General features: G+C 39.4%; 1 protein-coding gene and 1 pseudogene across 2 annotated transcripts in view; one reads left to right on the top strand and one right to left on the bottom strand.

Annotated features, from left to right (window-relative positions):
- The window catches only part of Ppp1r13b (protein phosphatase 1 regulatory subunit 13B), an 82,278-nt gene that overhangs the window by 20,648 nt on the left and 38,657 nt on the right, over positions 1-22,973 (bottom strand). For both annotated transcript variants that reach the window (XM_076849549.2, XM_076849550.2), the window contains exons 4-5: positions 16,328-16,404; positions 829-930 (exon numbers count right to left, since the gene is read on the bottom strand). In XM_076849549.2, coding sequence (XP_076705664.1) covers positions 829-930; positions 16,328-16,404 — 179 coding nt within the window. The remainder of the gene's footprint in view (positions 1-828; positions 931-16,327; positions 16,405-22,973) is intronic.
- LOC143393573 (RING finger protein 11 pseudogene) lies at positions 16,509-16,983 on the top strand (annotated as a pseudogene).

Genomic DNA, 22,973 nt, shown 5'->3' with positions numbered 1-22,973 from the left:
TTCTTACTAATTATTTCAGACTTTTTGTTTCCCGGGCAGCTCACACCTCCTGAGCAGGAACCTATCCTGGTAGGGTGCTGGTCACCCTGCAATAGTCATTTATTCAACTAAGTAAATCTCTCTACAGAAGAAGGCAATAAGAACTTAGCTGGTAAGGTTTAAAGGTTCTCCTTGGAGCAGTTTCAGAGCATTTTAAGGCCATTTACAACATGAGTCAGTTCCAGGAGGCATGGGCAACAGGTCTGATTTTTTTAGTCTATCAAGTATGACTAAAATATGATTTAGAAAAATTCCAAATCCAGCTTTACAGAATCCCAATCACAATTGCAGAACCCAGTGAGTAGACTAAGTCCGCACGCTATCAACCAGATAGGTCCAGCACAGAGCAGCACACCAGGCAGCCTTTCACCAGTTGTCTACCTCCAGGGCCCAGCCAGACCTTCCAGCACAGACTGTGGGGCTCCTCTACAATACCAACCCCAACCCCTGGCAGAAAACATGCCAGAGGAAAGCAGAGGTAACAGCAGAAAGCATCCTTTCCAAATTCTGTCCTTCATTTGAAAAGGGCCAACTATCTCCTGTTTAGAGTGCCTGCATGGCAAGGGTCAGGGACTCTTGCTGGGATGCCTCCCCACCATCACGATGCTAAGGAGCATTCATTAACACAGAAGGGATCACACAGAGAAAAAGACACTGTGTTAACACTTGCCTGGGGGGGCCCCATCTGGCAAGTGTGACCCGTGCAAAGTAGATGAATTCTAATCTGAAAGACTGTTGAGGCACACACATTTTGAATAATGCTTCCTTAACTCTGTATTTGTAACTTACCTTGGCAACCAACATTTGCTGCTGATTTTCAATTTGCTGCTGTTGCCTAGCTGCCATATCTTGGAGCTCTGAGAGGGTAAGTTCAACACGTGGATTCCCAACCTGCCAAGAATGAAAGGTATTCATTGATATCTATGTTCACCTGCAAAATCATTTTTCTGTAGTGCCAGAATTCACACAAATCCAGATTTTAGATAGAAGTTAAGAGGATGCTAATTATTTTCTCTTAAGACTTTTTCCTAATTGTTGACTATTTTTATTAATTATGAATAACAGGTTTGAATTTTTTTTCCTGAAATAACAGCTTTCCTAATGCATAAAAACCAGACACTATAATAATACGGGAATAAACATTAGGAAAATGTGTTTTGGGGCTGGGGATATAGCTCAGTTGGTAGAGTGCTTGCCTCACATGCACAAGGCCCTGGATTCAATCCCCAGCACCACAAACACACACACACACACACACACACACACACACACACACACACACCTGTAAAAAAAAAATGTTTTATAAGTAAATTATTTAGTATGGACTGAGGGTTTAATAAATGTATTTGAACAGATGGGGCTGTCAAAATATTTAAGGACATATAATCGCAATTGTATGGATGATACCCAAGGACATCAACTTACTGTCATCTGCTTTTTTTTTTATTTTTTTTTTTAGTTGTAGTTGGACACAATACCTTTATTTTTATTTATTGTTATGTGATGCTGAGAATCGAACCCAGTGTCTCACACGTGCTAGGCGAGCGCTCTACCACTGAGCCACAGCCTCAGCCCCTGTCATCTGCTTTTGAGAAAATGAAATACATAACAGTTTCTAAAATACAAGTGCTTCAATAAGGATTAGAATGGCCTACAGGAAAAAGTGACACATGATCTGACAGAATCAAGTATGTGAGATGAATACAAAAAGGTGATACCTTGGAGTGGCAGCTGGCCACACACCTTTTTCTGTAGCAATGCCCTATAAGCCAGTGGACTCCAGAGGCAGGTGCTGTAAAATCCCCATTTCACAGAAAAGGAAAGAAGCAGAGGCAGGTGCTCTTCATCTAGCACTCTCCCTACATCCCACTGTGTGCACTGCACTGTGCCCAGTGTTTCAGGCACCATGCCACACATTCTCCAAGACAAGCCTCTCTGCAAGGCATGAGACCACTCAGTGAAGGGCACGCCAGAGGAGGCAGCTTACAAAACAGCAGAGCCTTTCTCTGATCAAACTGCCTTCCTGCGCCCCTTCAGTTCCAACCACGGCGGCCACATCAACTCTCAAGACCCTTCGCCTTCTACCACCCTTAAATCTCTCATGATTCTTGAGTCAGTTCCAATCCCTGTCCCTCTGGCTCCATGTCTTCCCAAATTTTTATGGTATTAGAGCACATTCTTTACTCCAGAAGAATGGAATAGGTATTAGTCCAGCGGTCTTACCTGGAGCTCCCATTCTATGTATCTAAATTAGCTCCTAAGGAATAATGTGAAGCTCACCTCTCTTAAACTAAGTTTTTGTTTTGTTTTTTGTGGTGCTGGGGATTGAACTCATGGCCTTGTGCATGCAAGGCAAGCACTCTACCAACTGAGCTATATCCCCAGCCCCAAAATTAGGTTTTTTTTTTTTTTAAACTTTCATTATTTTGAGACAGGTTCCTGCTAAGTGACCCAGGCTGACCTCAAACTTGTAATCTTCCTGCTTCCATCAATGCTTAGAATATCAATCAAAAGGACAGAAGTGAAACTGTTAACTGTTTGTATTCTGGCACTTAACATAAAAAAATGTAGAGCTTATAAAATATTTTATATTTGTTTAAACTGAAACATTTTATTCACCATAATAAACATTTATACTCTTTGCAGAGGTTGCATGTGTTTTTCTAATGACAAAATTAAATTATACCATGTCAGAAAGCATTCCGGTGTTGTGTATATACACTAATATATAGCAATAATATTTTAGTGAGGTAGATCTTATGTGCAGAAAAGTGTGGTAAACCATAATATACAACTGAATCAATTATTTCAAAGTGAATAATACACTTTGTGTTATTCAATTGTACTTAAATGGGTTATAAAAACATACAGCCAATCAACATGAAGCAATTTATATTTTAGTATATATTTCCTTAACTATTCACTGTGATCATTTATCAACACAAAGCACTTTTTCAGTTTTTTAAAAATATTTTTTAGTGTTGATGGACCTTTATTTTATTCATTTATTTATATGTGGTACTGAGAATTGAACCCAGTGTCTCACACATATGAGGCAAGCACTCTACCACTAAGCCATAACCCTAGCCCCACTTTTTCAGTTTTTAAGAAAACAAAAATGCTTCAGTGAAAATTTGATCCTTTTATAACAGGGATATATCACTGTACTACATTAAACAATCCCAGCTTACAATTTTAAAATTCCCCTTTGATCTCAACTTATTCAAACAAACTTATGCCCTAACTTGTTCTTATTTGTCTTCACTGCAGGATGAGATTAGATCTTGCACCAGGCCCTTCAGGGACCCTGGTGATGGCAGAATCACTCAATGAATATGGCCCCAGTGCAGACCAGGACAGCCACCTCCATCACTGAGTGAAATAGCTAGAAAGTCCTCTCAGCCAGCCAGGCAAACATGGCAACATGGCCAGAACCCAAAGGAAAGGGCTGGCAGCCTTCTGTCTGCTCCTGGGATCCTCCTTGAGAATAGCTGCCTGTACCCAGGGCTCAGGGACCTTGCTAATGTCCCTCTTCACTATCTGAGCTCTGGATTCTGGGAAAGCAGTTATGTTCCTAATGAACCTGGTTCATTCTCCGGCTAATGCGGGCATCCTCACTCCCCATGGTCAATGCAGCTCAGCCCACTCAGGTGTGACTACACACACACACCGTAGCACTGGCAGAATGGCCAAAGACAGTTTTTCTGATCGCTCATCTGATCACCCTTTTCTCCTAACTCTCATAAATCTATTGTGGAAATGGGAACTCAAAAGACCAACTTCTGCTGTGCAACATTTTTACATACACAGTATTAGCTGATGGAAGGCTTGTACCAAGAGCCTATTAGCTAACATGAAGCTTCATGAAGCTATAAGCTACAGGAGCAATAAGTCCTGTCCTGGCGCTGGCCACAGCCACCAGGGACCAGAATTTTCTAAGTGACTCCCTCCACCAGATCCCTGTCATAGTCTGCCATAGTCTCTTTTCAAACTCAAACACCCAGACTTCTTTCATTCCATCCTCCTTGAAGAGTCTACATCCTCCTTATCATTATGGTTTCCCTACAGATATCTCCCAATCCCTCATTAACCCAAATGGATTCAGGCCCTTATAACCTCCTTCTGACCATGTCCCCCAATCCCTGTCTGTCCACAATGGCCATATGCTGTGGTGCCATGGCAGTTCATAAACAAAAAAGCTAAACGATGTGCTTGAGACTTGGTACCCAAAGAAGCACTGGTTGCAGTCCCCCACTCCACACACAAGGCTGAGAAGGCATGAGCAATGCTTGTTTCCTGGTCCTAAACTATCCATGCATAGCACAATACTGTAATAATCCATTCACTTCCCATGTGCCAGATACATAATCTTAGACCCTGAGGACCACACAAAGGTAAAATTGCTCTCCTGTTATTTTCCATGACACTCTCTTCTGATGAAAGAAAAAAGAATCTCATGTGGGAAACAACTAGATTACTCCATCAAATTCAACTATGACCATGAGAAACTGAGCTCAGGTTTTCTTTTGTATTTCTACTGCAAAATAAAAGTAGCATTTCCCAGGTAACAGTGAGAACCTAGATCATCACCATGCACTCTGGGAGAAGTGCACTGCTCAAGCTGGCAGCCATCCCAAAAAGCTCATGAGAAGCACATAAAAGCAGACATTCCACCGAGCGCAGTGGCACACACCTGGAATCCCAGTAGCTCGGGAGGCTGAGGCAGGAGGATAGTGAGTTGAAAGCCAGCCTCAGCAAAAGTGTTCATTTATTTAGATGGAGGTTATCAGTGATTTATTCCTTTGTATTGTTGACTAGTTTCCCATCACATGGATACATCCTGTTTTGTTCACCCATTCTTCTATAGATGGATAGCAGAGGACTATTTCATTTTGTGGCTATGATAAATAAAAGGTGCGACGAGCAATCATGCACTGATATTTACATGGACAAAGGCTTCTACTTCTCTTGGGTGACCAATATCAAGAGGTGAACCAGGTGTGTGATATGGCAGATATATGTCTAATTGTAGTAACTGTTAGACTGTTTTTGACAAAGAAGGGATTACAAATAAATGGTATTTAAGGATCAGACTTTCAACAAAGAAGCTAGCCTGTGATTTGCCAAAAGTTAGATAAGAAAAGGAGGCTTATTTTCCATGTTAATTTCTCATCTTTGTTAATGTGTGTGTAAATCATAACTTGAGAAGCTACCAAAATAAAAAATGTTTGAAAACTAGGCTACCAGAATGAGATTTTTATAGATACTAAAAACAGCTACAACTCACTTAATAACTATAGTTGTGGCTTTTGATCACAGATCAGTTGGTGACATGGCTTTAATCAAGCACATTTTTTGTCTCTCCAGGTAATGTTTTAAATGTTACTTTAAACTGCTGGTACAACAACCCAGGTATTAAAGATATTTTGTCATGATCAACAATTATGCAATATAAAATACACATCTTCCACCATAATAACATGTTTTTATAGATTTTTTAGTCTCTCCAAACATTATAAAGAAGACAGTTTACATTCTGTTTAATAGGAAAACAATCTGCCAATATGTACCAAAAGTAATAGCTTTATCAAAGACTGTAATTTCATCCAGAAAACAGAAGGATCGTCACATTATGGACTTTAACTCTTAACACTGCAGACTTTTTTTTTTAAACTACACCATTCTTCATATATTTTGGAGGGGTGGGCATAAGGACTCTTTTATCCAAAAATGCGCTAACTAAATACTGTATTAGAAGTGATACTTGCAGGGCTGGGGTTGTGGTTTAGTGGTAGAGAACTTGCCTAGCATGTATGAGGCACTGGGTTCAATTGCGGTTAGCACCGCATATAAATAAAGGTCCATCAACAACTAATAAAAATATTTTTTTTAAAAAAAGAAATGATACTTGGATATTACAGTTTCAGGCAAACAGACACACTCACCATCTTACTCAACCCATCCTTCTACTCACAGACCATGGAACAACTTGAAATTGTACAGCACAGATGAATCCAACAGGCAGCTTCTGCGCTCTCCATGCTGCTCTATTTATATGCACATGTGGCTCTCAAGTGCTCCTGTTCATGCTACCCTAAAGGTGCTTTCTTGTCCTGTGACTATTCGGCCAGTGCAATCTTCCAAAAGTTGAAAATTTGGTGAAGAATAAGATGCAGAAGGGAATCACACTTTGAAGTCATTCCAAAGAGTGTTTCCCTTATATCCTGCCTCCACTAATCACACCTATGTGAAACACTCCGTCCTTCCTCTGGGAGGCACCACACTTTCATTACACAGCACTTTATGAGCCGACTGAATCTGTATGTTATTTAGGTTTGGGAAAATTACTAGTGTATCAAGAGGCTTTTTTTTTTTTTTTTTTTTTTTTGAGATGGGGTCTTGCTATGTGCTATGCTGCCTAGGCTGGCCTAGTACTTGTGGGAGGACTCAAGTGCTTCTCCTGTATCAGCCTATGAAATAGCTGGGACTACAGGCGTGTGTCACCACATCTGACAACAATCCATCTTTCTTCATGCCTTCATTGGTCATACATTTTTGTATTTGTGAAAATAATTTGGGAATCAACAGTCCATCTTTACCCATTCCACAGGTACCAAGTATTAACTTTTTACTGCTGAGGAACAGGTCACCCCAAAACCTAGTGGCCTAAAACAACAAAGTATTCTTAGGGCTTAGTATCTGTAGGCAAGGGATTTGGAAGCAGCTTGGCAGGATGATTAAGGTTTCTCCCAAGGTTGAGTCCCATGTCAGCCAGGGCTGCAGTCATTTCAAGGCTTGATTGGGGATCAAGGATCTGATTCCAAGAGGGCTCACGTGCATGGCTAGTGAGTTGGCACTGACTCCTGTTGGAGGCCATGGTTTGTTCCCTAAGTGGGCCTCTTCATAGAAGAGCATCCTCTCGACATGATGGCTGGTTTCCCCCAGAGCAAGCAATCAAGAAGGAACACCAGGAGAAAATTATCTTTTTGAATTTTTTGTAAATGAACTAGCCTCAGAAGGAGAAGCAAGTCACCAAGTCTGTGAGAGGAGGGAAATTAAGCTCCTTTGAAAGGAGGTATGTCAAAAAATCTGCAGATGTTCTTAAAAACCACCTCAGCCATTTACTGTAAACTCCTACAATAACTCTATGTACCTAAACTTATTTCTTCATTATTCCCCACTTACAGGAGTTTAGATGTTATTCCAAACAGCACTATCACAATACAGAGAAAGAGTATGCCTATTGTTTTTCCCTTTCCGTACCCAATGTCTTAAAGTACCTATCGTCAAGGGAGCTACTACCACCAACAGAGGTTTTAAACATAAATGGTACTTTTATCCCTCAAAGCCCATCATAGAGTCCTTGGCAATCAGTTGATAGAAAAGACCAGTAGATTCTGTTAGCAATTAAACACCTGCTAGTAAATGGGTCACTTCAGATTTCTCTAATTTTAATACTCAACCAAACTACCTCCCCTTTGGATATAATAAATAAGAAATTCACTGTTATATTATTTGGAAAAAAAAAAAGATGAATTCAGTGAGATGCCACAGAACAGCTCCATATCTGTCCTGCCTGCTGCAGCACTCGGGTCATACTGGAAAGCACACTTCCACTATAGTCCAGCCTCTCTCCAGCCAAACTCCTCTCATTCTTCCCAGGACTGGCTTCCTCCCTAAATTCCCTATTGTGACCCCAGCATGGCCACTGATTTGAACCTCCCTTGCCTGACATTCAAACTGTTGCTTAAGTGCTCTTTACCCTCTCATGCCTGGGCTTGCCTCTTCCCGTTCCTCCCCACATTGGATATTTGCTTCATTCTTCCTGATGTCTATAATTCCCATGCCCCTAATTTCTAAACTTTGCCTATCCTTAAAGAAAGACCTAGCGGCAAGACCATCTGCTTCCTGAAATTGTTCCTGATTCACAAAGGAACTGCCCATACAATTGTTCTGAGTTCAGGATGTTTATTCACTTTCAGAGACAGGAAGAACTTAGTACTTTTAAATTAATTCTGAATTCTAGAGAGTCCACAATTAATGCATAATGAGGGCCTACTGCATGTCAGCACATATGCAGATTGTATAAACATTTTTATATACCTTAATTAAGCTTACAGAAGTCCTAGGTAAACCGTTCTTAAGCTTATTTTAGGGATAAGAAAGCTACAGCTCTGGGCAGCTGGTGACTGGCTGCTCTAACCTTCTGGGGTGGGTCTGTAGCAGACCAGGACCCTAGCTAAACCCCTGATAGCTGGCAGATGATCTTTCCATCACACAGAGGACACTGCCACCTGTCTATGTGCCAGGCTGCAGCACAGGCACTCTTGACTGCTCCTGACCAAGAGCATTTATCACATCAGAGGGTAAACACTCTAAACACCATGGAAGGTTACTACCTTAATCACATGAAAATACTGTTTTTTATATGGCCATATAACATCAACAATTTCATACAGTTCAACCTAACAGGAAAGGATTAATCCTCCCCCTTGAAAATTAGGAATGCTAAAGATAACTTGATTGAGAATAAAATAAAGAGAGAATGATGAGTGCATTGGAAATGAAGTTCAATGGTAGAACATTTGCCCACCATTCATGAGGCCCTAGGCTCCATCCTCAGCAAAGCCCCAAAAAAAAAAAAAAAAAAAATGAGTGTGAGTGAGATAAGTAATGAAATCAGAGTGACAGTTTTTGGAAGATTTTGAGAAATAACAAAATAGGTTAAATGTCTCCTGCCTAGAGGCACTGAAGGGCTTTGGAGGGTAGTGATGGCTGGGGTGACATTGCCAGGGCACTCCAGAGGAAGCCTAACCTCATCCTCATCTTTCTAAGGGTAACTTCACTGAAGCAGTCATGAGTGGATTATAAGAGCTAATGAACTGATTTTTTTTTTTTTTTTTTTTTTTGAGTACTGGGGATTGAACCTAGGGGTACTTTATCACGAGACACATCTCCTGCCCCTTTTACTTTTTTATTTTAGATAGGGTCTGGCTAAGTTGCTGAAGCTGGCCTCAAACTCCCCATCCTCTTGCCTCAGGAGTAGCTAGGATTATAGGTGTGCACTACATCATGCCCAGCAGAAATACAGGCTCGAGGCCAGCCTGGGCAATTTGGTGGGATTCTGTCTCAAAACAAAAAATAAAAAAGGACTGGGCACAGCTCAGTGGGAGAGCAGTACTGGGTTCAATCCCCCATGTGCAAAAACACAGACAAAAAGATTTCTATAATGATCATTTTGTTAGCTGATAATGTTTCTGGTTTAAGATATCATCTCAAGACATATTTTTTTTCTTTTTTTTTTTTTAAAGAGAGAGGAGAGAGAGAGAGAGAATTTTAATATTTATTTTTTAGTTATCGGCGGACACAACACCTTTGTTTGTACGTGGTGCTGAGAATCGAACCTGGGCCGCACACATGCCAGGCGAGCACGCTACCACTTGAGCCACATCCCCAGCCCCCATATTTTTTCTAAATTGTAATTTGTAGATAGCTGTACACCTTTTGTGATTATATCACCATCACTTTGTAAATTTTACTTTCCAATATTTTTCTTTGAAAATGACTCTCTCCCCAGGATTCAAGTAGTGATGAGCACCACAGACCAGGGCCTCCTGGGGCTGGGCCTCCTGGCAGCTTCCCATCCCCAGCTCCCCATCCATCCTTCACTGCTGCAAACTGTACCAGGAACCCTCTGAAACAGCTCACTTAAAATCTGTAGAATTTAGTTGAAGCATTTAGTAAATGAAGACCCAGCACCTCCCCAGGTAGTACTCTGTTTGCCCCCTCTTTCAGGGTCTCCTTCCTTCCTGACCCACCCAGTTCACAGCTACTACCAAAAAATCTCCTGCTTCTTCTTTGCCTCTGCAGAAGTCTCTGATTGCTCTCTCTGGGACATCTTTCCGGATAGCCTCCTTGATGCAGCTGATCAAACATGCCTTACTACTGTGGTGCTTGTTCTACTTTCTCTACACTTTTCAGACAATTTATTTGTTTACAAACCTATCTCCAGGGCCAGGTTGTGGCTCAGTGGTAGAGTGCATGTCTAGCATGTGTGAGGCACTAGATTCGATACTCAGCATCACATATAAATTAAAAAAATTAATAAAAATCCCATCAACAACTTAAATATATATATATATATATATATATATATATATGTATTTACACATATATACACACACATATGTGTGTATATATGTATATACATACATATACATATCTCTAAAAACAGCTTTTCTTTATCAAATCAGAGAGGAGACTCCAATTGGCCTCTACCACACATCTTTTATAATTTCTTTGGTCTCTCTGAAATTAAAATAAAGTGGATAGAACAGTTAAAAAAAAAAATAAAAGAGAAATTCTAAGCCTGGGTTTAATCCCCTAAGTAACCCTTAGTAATTCTTTATACTGACATGTTTTATAGGTTCTTCTTCTATGTGAATCTCTTACTATAAAAAAGAATTACTTTAATAAAAAAGAATTAGAATGTCCAGTATCCTATATTATTTGTAATTACATTGTAATTTAATTGTCATGATATTTTTAAAAAAGCTATAATTATTTTTTTTAAAGTATAAGTGGTTTCTCAAGCATAATGTCATTTCAAAACTAACAAACATTCTTAAAACACAACTCATGCAAAATCATTAGGATAAAATATACTTATGCCCATGAAATATTCTAGAATATTAAGTCATTCCTCTTTTTCCCTACCTTTTCAAGGTTATAAATTTTCAGGTTTGAAGAGTATTTTTACTTGTCTGTTAAGCAAATAAAAAAGTGATAATAACATCAATATATAAGAAATGTTTAGTAAAACTAAGACTCTTGCTTCTCTAACATATCACTGTATTCTGGAAATTGAATATTTCATATTCCAACAAGCACTAAATCTCACAAATTAGAAAGAGCCCATTGGGGCTGAGGGCATGGCTCATGGTATAGCACATGCTTAGCATGTGCAAGGCCCTGGGTTCCACCCCCAGCACTAAGAAACAAACAAAAACCCCCAGGACCCAATTAGATATCTAAAACATATATATCTTATATAACCCTACCCCATGCAGTACTACTACAAAATGTCATTTTGTACTACTACAAAATGTCAAAGTGTAAACTATATATACTATAAGTGTAAATTATATATATGTGGGTGATCAAAACTCACCCACATCAATTCAGTTCAGTTCAACACATATTTATACCTAGGGCAAGATGCTAGGAACAGCCAGGGCTAAGGGATCAGTAGGAAAATAGAGCTATCAACAGAATAAGAAAAACACCATACCCTGTTGCTAGACAACTGCAAGCAAGACAGCGGGGGGACTACTTCCAGAAGCAATGGTGGACAGGATACTCTAAATTGCACCTGCAATAACAGCATCTAAAACACAAGATAAGCCCAGGTGGTACATGCCTGGAATCCCAGTGCTTTGGGAGGCTAAGGCAAGAGGATCTCAAGTTTGAGGCCAACCTTAGCAACTTAGTAAGATCCTGTCTCAAAAAAAAAAAAAAAAGAATCCGGGGAGAAGTTCGCTGGTAAGCGCTACCCAGAGCCAAAAAATAAATAAAAGACAGGGACTGGGGTTGTAGCTCAGTAGTAGACTGCTTGCCTCTCATGTGGAGGTCCCTAGATTTCAGCCTCAGCACCACATAAAAAATAAAATAAAGGCATTGTGTCCATCTACAACTAAAAAAACCCCCACATAAATAAATAAATAAATAAATAAAAGACAATAAAAAACATAAGAAAGATATTTTTTAAAGCATTACCAAGTTGACACAATAATAAACAACTAGGGTTGTGGCTCTGTGGTAGAGTGCTCACCTAGCATGTGTGAGGCGCTGGGTTCAATTCTCAGCACCACATAAACATAAATAAATATGTAAAGGTATTGTGTCCACCTACAACTAAAATATTAATATTTTTTAAAAAATAAGAAAGCAGATACTCTGAGCACTGAAGGAACACCAAAGCTGACTCTGCCCTGAGGCCTCTGCCCACGTGGACACTTGCACTCCAAAAGCTGGAGTGAACATTTGATGCACAAGTTGGCACAGACATCTGCTTTCATTTCACTCCAGCAGATGTTTAGGAGGAGAATTTCTGGGTTGTATAACTGATTAAATCTAACGAAACAGCCAAATTGTTTTGTAGATGCCCAAGAGTTCCCACTTTCTCCTTCCTCACCAGCACTTGCTATGATCAGTCTTTTAACGTCAGACATCCTAGTGTTTTGTGCTTTCCCAAAGGCAAGGGATGATGTTGAATACCTTCCCATGCGCTTGACACTCACATATCCTCTTTAGTCAAGGGACTGTTGAATCTCTCGTCCATCTCTTTTTAAAATCAGGATGTGCATTTTCTGGTTGAATTTTAAGAGTTCCTTATATATTATGGATAACATCCTTCATCAAGTATAAGATTTGTAAGTACAGGAGGAACTCTCTTGTCTTTTTATTTTTATTTATTTATTTTTTAAAGATTTATTTACTTTTTTTAGCTGTAGTTGGACACAATACCTTTATTCCATTCATTTATTTTTATGGGTGCAGAGGATTAAACCTGGGGCCCCACGCATGCCAGGCAAGCTTTCTACTGCTGAGTCACAATCCCAGCCCCTGTCTTGTCTTTTTACAATAAATATTAAAAAGCACTTTATGTGAACTAAACAGCCAAATGGACATGGCTGAGGACAAAGGTAATTACCTTTGATATATTTACAAATATCCTGAATACAATATAAAATGAAAATATTAAAGAGAAATTAAAAGAAATCTGTACCTAGTTTTGCTCCAAGTGGAGGATTATTTGATCCTAATTTAATTAGTTCCCCAAACCAAGAAGTAGGACTCCAGGAGCACAGACAACAACCAGGCCGGAAGCAGCAGGGTAGGATGAGCTGTGCCCTAGTACATCTGAGACAACCCTTGGCCAGAAGTAAAACTGGATTAGCAGTCCAGTCATATCACAGATGATCATGGCCACAGAAACTGGCAACACCTCTGTAAAGGCGAATAAAATGGAAAGCACTGAGGTAAGGCAGACTGAGTAAAAGACAGCAGGCAAACCCCTAGATCTCCTCCCCTTCTAGACTTCCTACCCTGGCAGAAGTCTATAAGTTTTTCCTAGACAATTAAAATGTTATCTGACAGGTATGGCTAAGTCCTGGATACCATAATGTAAAAGGGGGTTTGAGTGACTATAATAACAAAAGCTTCCAAAAATAATCAGATATTTATGGTCAATTGATTTGACAAAGATGTTAAGAAAATTCAGTGAGATAAAGAACAGTCTTTTCATCAAATGGTGCTGGAATAATGAGATATTTACATGCAAAAGAATGAATATAGATCCCTACCTCATACCATACACAAAAGTTAACTCAAAACAGATGACAGAAATGCAAGAGATAAAACTATAAAACTCTTTTAGAAGAAAACACGGAAGGCAAGATTAACTGGTCCTGGGAACTTGCATAGTATATAGGAATAAAGCAGAAACCAATTTATTTTAAGCTAGATTGGTTAAGAAAATAGGACAGTATTTCCAGGACACTAGGCAGAATGTGTTTTCTCCTTTGTTGATTGGGCTATGTCCTTTTGCTATAGTACATCATCCTATGAGTCCTCCTAGCAAATTGGAATTTGGGGGTATTCTTGGGAACCCCAATACAGGAACATACAATGAGAATAAAGCAGTGTGCCTTTATAAGGGGAAAAAAAAAAAGCCGCCACACAGATTAGCCTGACTTTGTTGACCTGCAATTTTCAGAGACTAGAACTTCCCAGCCTCTTGCCTCAGCAGCTGCTAATGGCCATGAATCATACTAACTCAGCATCCTGCCTTTTGTTTCCAACCCACCCTTTCCTCATAGCTGCCGCTTGATCTGCTCTGAGTTGCCTCAGCCCCAAGTGCTAAAGCAATTCAGTAGTACCATTATTCTATACCAAGGATATAGGATATATATATATATATATATATATATATATACACACACACATACATACACACACACACACACACACACTCACACACACCAAAAAAAAAAAAAAAACTTTTTTGGGAAAGATGTTTTTAACATAGTATTAATTTAAAAATGCATGTAAAAGTGCTTTGTAGACAAGGAAGTATTTTACAAGGGAATGTGTTACTAGGCTTAAAAGGCAGGTGTATGTGCTATAAAAGACAGCAACATCCTTGATGTGATGCTTCCAGCACGAGGTTATTCCTCTAGACCAGGTCTCATATCTTCCTCTATTATAAACTCACATAAAGTGTATATACATATTTCAATTTTTATTTCAGATTTCAGTTTTGTTGCTCTTAAAATGTATACATTATTTCCAAATTAACAAATCAATTTCATCAAGTGAGAAAAGATCATAGACCCATCACATCAAAATTGGCCTTCATATTTTATTGTACCACTGGAATCCTTTCCTTCTGAGTCCCCTCCATGTATCATATAAACATAGTCACTCCACCTTAACATACTGCCTACCCAAAGTATTTTGTCACCATCTTAAATTCAGGTCATGATAAATTTTGAGACTCAAAAAGATCTTCAAACCTCTGCTAGACAAGTAAATTTTGAATGCTTACAATAGTGTATACCTGTGACCTGGAGGTTCTCAAACCTGGCAGGACAACACAGTCACATGGGAGTGTTCTAGACTCCATCCAATTTACTGAAACATAATTTCCATCAATGCCTCTACTCTTTAAGACTCCTAAAGTAGAGAAGGTTGGCAGATTGCTACAGGGCTGTAGAGCTGGGCTGCACAAATAAGTCAGATGGCAGGAGTAAGAGGAGGACTTGTGCAATGATTTTTATATTCTGGAATGTAAGAAAGGAGAATCCACCACAATCTTGATATCAAGGATGTTTCTTCCTTGACCACAAAAGGACTATGACATTGAAACCAAAAAGAAATTAAAATATAATCTAGTATAACACATGGTTCTGCCGTACATATCTGCAAAATGTGTAATAACAAAACTACTAAACAACTTGTAAAAGTTATTACTAAAATTTCCTACTTGTTCTTTCTTTCAATGCACATCCTTAAAAACGCTCTCCTTTCTTGTTCTTTTTTTCTTTTCTTGTTCTTGTATAGTACTGGGAATTGAACCCAGGGGTGGTCTATCCCCGGGGCTATGCCCCCATCATTTTTTATTTCTTTTATTTTGAGACAGGGTCTCATTAAGTTGCATAAGATGACCAGGAATTTAAGATCCTCCTTGCCTCAGTCTTCCGAGTACCTAGGGTTACAGGCAAGCACCACCAAGCCTGGCTAACTCTCCATTTTCTTCCTCACTAATAACCAACATTTACCCTGCTCATCACCTCTGCACCAGAGTGACAAAGGAAGACACCTCTCTCTGAGCCAGCTGTTCAGAAGACTTCACTCACTACCCATCTTGTCAACATTGAAGACATGAAGTAAGAATGCCACTTGACAACTAATTCAGAAACCCCTCTGCTCCTCTATATACATCAGGCACATGTCTACTGCTCTAGGATGGGGAGTGGGTAACATGTGGAAGGAAGACAGAGGGTTTTGCTCTGGTGGAGACTCTGTCTGCATTATGAATGAACCACAGTGTAGACAGGCAAAAATCACTTAGGGACTGCTTCTTTATAATTTCATAAAATATTTTTAAATCCTTAATGGAAATGAGAATTTCTATTCCCTCAAATAATTCTTTAAAAATAAATTATAGGGGCTGGGGTTGTGGTTCAGAGGCAGAGCACTTGCCTAGCACACGTAAGGCACTGAGATCGATCCTTAGTACCACATAAAAATGAAATAAAGATATTGTGTCCACCTACAACTAAAAAATAAATATTAAAAAATAAAATAAAATAATAAAAATCAATTACAACCTAAATTCATTAGTTGCTGGGGTTAGGAATACAGTCAGTGGTAGACAGCTTGTCTAGACATGTGAGGCCCTGAGTTTCATCCCAGCACCCTCCAAAAGGAAAAAAAAAATCCATTAGTTTCTATAATAGCCACTTTTAAAAAATTCAATTCAGCGGAGTACAGTGGGATATACATATAATTCCAGTGGCTTGGGAGACTGAGGTACAAGAATTGCAAGTTTAAAGCCAGACTCAGCAAATTAGTGAGATCCTAAGCAACTCAGTGAGTAACCCTATCTTGAAATAAAATACAAAAAAGGGCTGGGTTGTGGCTTGGTAGTTGAGTGCCCCTGGGTCAATCCCCAGTACCAAAAAAAAAAAAAAAAAAAAAAAAAATACAGTTCACCATGACTTACCCCATTTTCAGTGCGTTTTTCTCCAGGTACATTTATTACATTTCTTTGAGTTCTTTGCTCTTGGGTCTGACGGCTACCTAAAAGAAATGAAAGAACCAGACTTACTAACATGCATATAAGAAAAAAAAACAGGAGAAGACCGTCAGAACTGTGCAGAGATCACACGCCCCAGCCCTGGAAGATGGGGAACTGCCTCAAATCCCCCACCTCGGATGACATCTCCCTGCTTCACGAGTCTCAGTCCAACCGACCGGGCTAGCTTTGGCGAGGGGATGGAGCCGGATCAGGAGCCGCTGCCGACATACCAGGAACAAGTTCCAGTTCCAGTTTATCATCCAACACCTAGCCAGACTCGGCTAGCAACTCAGCTGACTGAAGAGGAACAAATTAGGATAGCTCAAAGAATAGGCCTTATACAGCATCTGCCTAAAGGAGTTTATGACCCTGGAAGAGATGGATCCGAAAAAAAGATCCGGGAGTGTGTGATCTGTATGATGGACTTTGTTTATGGGGACCCAATTCGATTTCTGCCGTGCATACACATCTATCACCTGGACTGTATAGATGACTGGTTGATGAGATCCTTCACGTGCCCCTCCTGCATGGAGCCAGTTGATGCAGCACTGCTTTCATCCTATGAGACTAATTGAGCCAGGGTCTCTCGTCTGACTTCAAGTGAACCATCATTTTTGGTGGTTTTGATCTTTCGTCACTGAGCCCAAAAAGCCAGGGATTAGGAATTTAAGATCATGCACAAAAAGTTTCCTAAAAATTCCTGGATGGCTGCAGATGTTGAGGAAAGTATGTGATATTTTAGAAACTTAGGGGGGGAAAGTAGGATGGTATTTTTATGTAAAGCCTTGACCCAGTGTTTAAGAATATAATTGTATTTAGACCTTGTTATTGCTCCAGTACATAGGAACTGTGTAAAGTGTTAAAGCAACTGTATATGTTTAAATTGTGTGTGTTGAAGATTAGGAAAAAAGATAGTGGTTATTTTTCCTAAATGAAATAACTTTCTTCTCTCCACCAAATTTTTTTCTGAAGTTAATGGCATTTGGGTCAAGGTTTTATTAAAAGCTACATTTTATAACACTGGCACAAAAAAAAAAAAGTAGTTTTAAGCTTGTTTGCACAGTTCTTTTTTTCCACTGGAAATGGAATTCATTGCCTTAGGTCTTTTTAAATAGTGTATTATCGTTGGGGCTGGCTCTATGCTTGAAAACCAGTTTATTTATAACCTGTTGTAAGTGCTATATTCTGTTTGCAGTTAGGAAATGCAGAATTTTAAGTGATCTCCTAGCTTGTAAGCAAACTGAGATGCACTATCCCTTTTCTATATAAAAATGAGTTAATGTGTCAATAAATCAACTCAGCAAGGTGGGTTTAATATCACCCTTTCCTATGTGTTTTATCTAATTCTTTTGGTTGTTAATATGGTGATAAATGAAAGTCAAGGTAAATTTTAAATATTAAGATTTCCGATTTATTGAGCTTGAATTATGCCACCATGCTTATGTAAAAATGAAGGTGGCACCGTAAAACTTAATGAGAAGTAGTTTCTCAGTTGTAATAATTTTGATTTCTCTTTCTTGTGATCTCTCCTCCTTCCTTGTTGTCTTGAACCATAGCAAAAGGATACTGCATCTCTCATTACTATAGTGATGAGGTTATTGAAGTTATATAAACACATCTCAGTCTCTGTTTCTTTGAAAGGTATCTGTTAAGTCCTGCTAGGTGATTGACAAGACTAAGTAGGGAGAATAAAGGTAAATGTGATTCATGTTTTGCACACAAATGCAGAATTTTATAACCACATGACTTCATAGTTGTGATCTCAAAAAAGGAATTTCTCCTTTAATTTTTCTTGCAGTTAATGTAAGAATACTCTAAATCTCTAAGCTTCTGAAGTGTTAGAGGTAGAGATGGTCTAGTAAAGATGTAGTTTATCCATTTAGGATGTGTTTATTTTTCCTTATGTACTCAAGGTGATTTATTTGTTCAGCTCAGTGATATTACAGCTAAAAAACATTCATTAGAAAAAGGAGACTCAGTCTACACCTAACAGAGGAATCAGAAATGTTTCTTATTTTTGTTGAGTTGAATGTTTGACTCTAACACTTTTCTACATACAAAACATAAGTTCCTTAAAGATTCTTCATAATTGTATTATAGAAGAATTTAGTATGTCATAAATACTTAATTTGACATTCAACTGTAGTAGCCATATGTTGTTTGATTTCCTTATGAGCACCATGATGGAAAAACTCAAATGAATTTGAGAAAAATTGGAAGAAATTAGATTATTGGGTTCTGTTAAATTGTTAATGTATCTTGCTTAAATTTTTGTTCATTAATTTATATCCATCTGATTATATAAAGTAAATTTGGAGGGGAAAAAAAAGAAAAAAAACCAATATTCTCCCATTTCTCTATTTAAATATTTATTGAACACAAATCTAAAATGTCAAGCTGAGAAAGTCAAGACTTAGTTCAGTTGAGCCAGGCACGGTGGTGCATGCCTGTAATCCAGGCCACTCTGGAGGCTGAGGCAGGAGAATCGCAAATTCAAAGCCTGTCTCAGCAACTTAAGGAGCCCCTATCTCAAAATAAAAATAAAAAAACAAAAAGCACTAGTGATATAGCTCAGTGGTAAAACAATCTGGGTTCAATGCCCAGTACCCATCCCCAAAAACAGCACAGCTAAAAACTGTTCCACATTCATCTTTCATAAAATTGTTTAGCCAGGTACAATGGCACATGCCTATAATCTCAGCAACTCCGGAGGCCAAGGCAGGAGAATCTTGAGTTCAAGGTAAGCCTCAGAAACTTATTGAGACCCTAATAAACAACTCAGTAAAACCTTGTCTCAAAATAAAAAATAAAAAGGGCTAAGGATGTGGCTCAGTATTTAAGTCCTCAGTACCAAACAAAAACAACAACAACAAAAAACCAACATAAAATTGTTAAATGGAATCCTTTCTTTTTACATTCTATCTCAATCTTGAAACTGACTTGTCAAAAGGTTTCTAACACTTAAAATGGCAAAGATGGCAAATTTGGGGTTAAGTATATTTTACCACAGTATAAAATAAATTTTCAAAAAAGGCTTTTATATTTCAGAAGACACTAAAACAGAATTTATTATCCACTAATAAAAAAATGGATGCAAAAAAACTCACCTACACTTATTGGGTTAAAACTAAGATGGTATACCCTCGCCAATCTGACAATGTCATGAATCTCCCTTTGTTCTGTAAAAATTAAATTTTTTGTTTAAAAAAAGGCATCAATTTAAACTGGAAAAATTCCCTATTTGTTCTGGCACCTTCTTGAAAAAGGTAAAGCATAGTGAGGATGCTGCAGTATGTGGCTCTGCAGAGCAGGCCCTGGGTCTCTGAGGTGCTGCAGGGCTGCTCCTGCCTGACCACCTGGTTTGCAGTTGGTGCCATAAAGAAGAGTCAAGCCCAGAGCTATTTTAATACCCAAGAACACATGACCTAAGGGTCATGGCCTAATGTTTAAAAATGTTTTCCTTTTATTCCTTGCCTACTTTGAAAAATGTAAACAAAATTCACATTTTGGATGTATGGTTTCATTAAACCATGTATTCTCAAAATGGTGATGACAGTGCCCCACAGGGCAGAAGCTGGTGCTTAAGGGATTAAAAAAAACCTCACTCTTTATGTACAAAGCAAAGATATATAGTACATAAATGTATAAACAGTATAGCTAATGGAGGGAGAAGGAAGGACAAGTAAGAACCCAACATCCACATATCTAATCATAGAAATGTTCACATGTGGAGAGTCACACAGGAGAACTGGAATCTTGTGGATTCCAAATATTAGAGGATTCCTTATGTTTATCAGATGTTTTTATTTTAAATGACTCCTTAATTTCATATCTCTGAACAAATTATAAAAATGATTAAAAAAAAGAATATAATATCCAAAAAATCTTCCTTGGGGGACAATAATGATAAGCGATTACAAAAGCTATGGTGTTTATCAGTTTACACTTTAAATTTTTATTTTTCTTAGTATTTTTAAGGAACAAGAAATTCAGGGTAATTTAATACTATTCCTCTTCCAAAGAGTAAACTAACAAGAAATTAGAACACTATAAATATACAGCATTAAACTATACCAAGTGCCACTTAATCTTTGATGGTAAAGCAGAAACTTAATATAATCTTACATTTCAGAGTCAGAAAATAATAACAAGCTGACATTTAGTGAGTGCTTCACCATGCTCCCAGCCCTCATGCACTTACAGTACCTCTCTTAACCTCTGCACAACTCTGTGGGCCCTGTGCACCCTACAGATGAGGAGACTGAGGCACAGGGGTGAGAGATCATCTGTCAAGGTCCCACCAGGAGGCCCAGGTGGAAACCCACGTGCTCTCGATCCTACCTCCATCACATACCTCCTGACTCTGGTTGGCTGGACAGGTGGCCCTCACTTCACTGCTCTGTGCTTCTGCTTCCCAAATGTAAAGGGGACTTGAAGTAAAGTCCTCTACATTCTCCTCTGACTTCTAAACAGAGAGTCCCCAACCTTCAAGTTAAGAGTTGTCTCTTACTTCTTTTGATTCCTATAGTTCTATGCAACATTCACTTGAGATTTTTCTTAATTGATACCAATCAGAGACAACTGCCTTGCCCTCAGCAGGAAGCATAAGTCTTGAGTCCCAAATGTGGCTTTAGAACATAAGCTGGGGAGACATGTCATGAGCACAGCAGAGTGGGCCAGGGCAGAGGCAACATGGTGTGTGAGCTGTTCTCCCTGCCAGATGCTTCTCAGCTGAGGGGTGAGTGGAACACATCTTGGCACCGGCAGAGGAACAAGGCCTAGGGTAGAGCCTGGCAGGGTCAGGTGGTTGGGACTCTGCGTCAGGGTACACAAGACAATGAATGAGCAAGACAGCCTGACTGGAGGAGAGGGACAGCGAGGGTGGGTATCTGGGTAGGTCACATTAGAAATGCTAGTGAAGCCGATCTGAAGGGCACTGACAAAGGGACAGGCACTCTACTGAATGTTCCGGGTAGTGCAGTGTGAAGGATAAGTACTGAATTCAGTTTTTCCAGTGCTGACCAAACTCCTGATCTAGCCTGGATGGAGAAGGGGTGCTCCCCACCACCCAAGTCTTGCTTGGCCTCTCAGGGGCCCTCCACATAATCCCTGCCTGGCATGCAACAGCCTTCGCTCTGCCCTCATGCCCCACTCTTCCTCAAGGCCCACATCCTTCTCAATGCTCTGTCTGACTCGATGGCACACGGATCTCAGCACCTCGGGGCCCAGTCCCCGCACATATTAAGTTGTCCAGCAGCGGTTTGAAGATCTTTTTGAGTCTCAAGATTTATCATGACCTGAACTTGAGATGGTGACAAAATACATTGGGTAGGGCCCTTCTCTAGAGTGTACTATCATCTCCACACCTAGACTGAGCAGCAGAGGGAGTGAAAAAATAACCATTTTCTGGGGCATTAAGGTTTACATACAGAAATTACACATCAATAAAAGTGAGAAATAAAACTTTTTATTTAAGTATGGCTAAGGAAGGGAGGGTACAGATACCTAGAAAGCTCAAGTAGAATTAAAATAAACCGTTAGTGCTAGAGCAGCCCTTCCACTGTGAGCTAGCAAAGCTTCTCAGGGCAACTTTCCCACAGAGGAAGGCCCTTGCCCAGAGCCTTGGGGGCCTGACTCCAGATGACCAGAAGCAGTGGAGGAAAATACAGATGTGACAGTGTTCTGTAAAGTCAGCAATGCTTACAGCCACAGGGAGATGATTTTAAAGCAGAGATCAGCTAGACCGAGGGGCACAATTTCCTTTTATATAGATATAGAGAAGGCACTTTATACATCCACACACAAACACAAAGCTGTTCTTTTCAAGGTCACAGAAAAGGCAGCATGGGTTTTGCACCATACTCTGGTCCCTGAGCACATCTCCAGGAGGGCCCAAGCCAGGGCACAGGGTTTCTCTGTATGCAGTGCTGCAGAGCATTGCTGTGCCCCAGCACTGCTGAACAGGGCTTGTTTCTCAGCACCATCAACATGTGCTAGCTAGCAACCGTGCTGAGCCTTGCCACCATGACAGGTAAAACAAGTGCATCTCAGTACAGCTGTCCCTGCATTTTTAAATTAGGAGTATGGCATCTTTTCACACATTCTAGGGCAAGGTGTATTTCCTTTTCTGTGAACTCTGTGTGTATTTTCCCCATTCTTTTCAGTATTTTTCTCCCTTGATTCTTGGGATTGAACTCAGGGCCTTACACATGTTAGGCAAGTGCTCTACCACAGAGCCATATTCCCACTCCTTTTTATTTTAAGACAATCACGCTAAATTGCCCAGACTGGCCTGGAATTTGGGATCATCCTGCCTGAGTCTCCCCAGTAACTGGGGATTTAGGCATGTTATCAATTTTTAGGAACTCTTTTTTTTTTTTTAATAAATTTTAGTTGTAGATGGACATAATACCTTTTTTTTAAAAAAAAAACTTATTTGTTTTAATTAGTTGTATATAACACTAGAATGCATTTATGCACTTTGATATATCATACATAGATGAAATATAATTTCTCATTTTTCTGAGTGTACATGTAGCAGGATCATATTGGTCATGCAGTCATATATATA

The sequence above is a fragment of the Callospermophilus lateralis genome, chromosome 3 (genome assembly GCF_048772815.1).
Source record: "Callospermophilus lateralis isolate mCalLat2 chromosome 3, mCalLat2.hap1, whole genome shotgun sequence".
NCBI classification, from domain to species: Eukaryota; Metazoa; Chordata; class Mammalia; order Rodentia; family Sciuridae; genus Callospermophilus; species Callospermophilus lateralis.
Note: the sequence above shows the minus strand (reverse complement) of the source record. Positions and strands in the feature narration are given on the sequence as shown.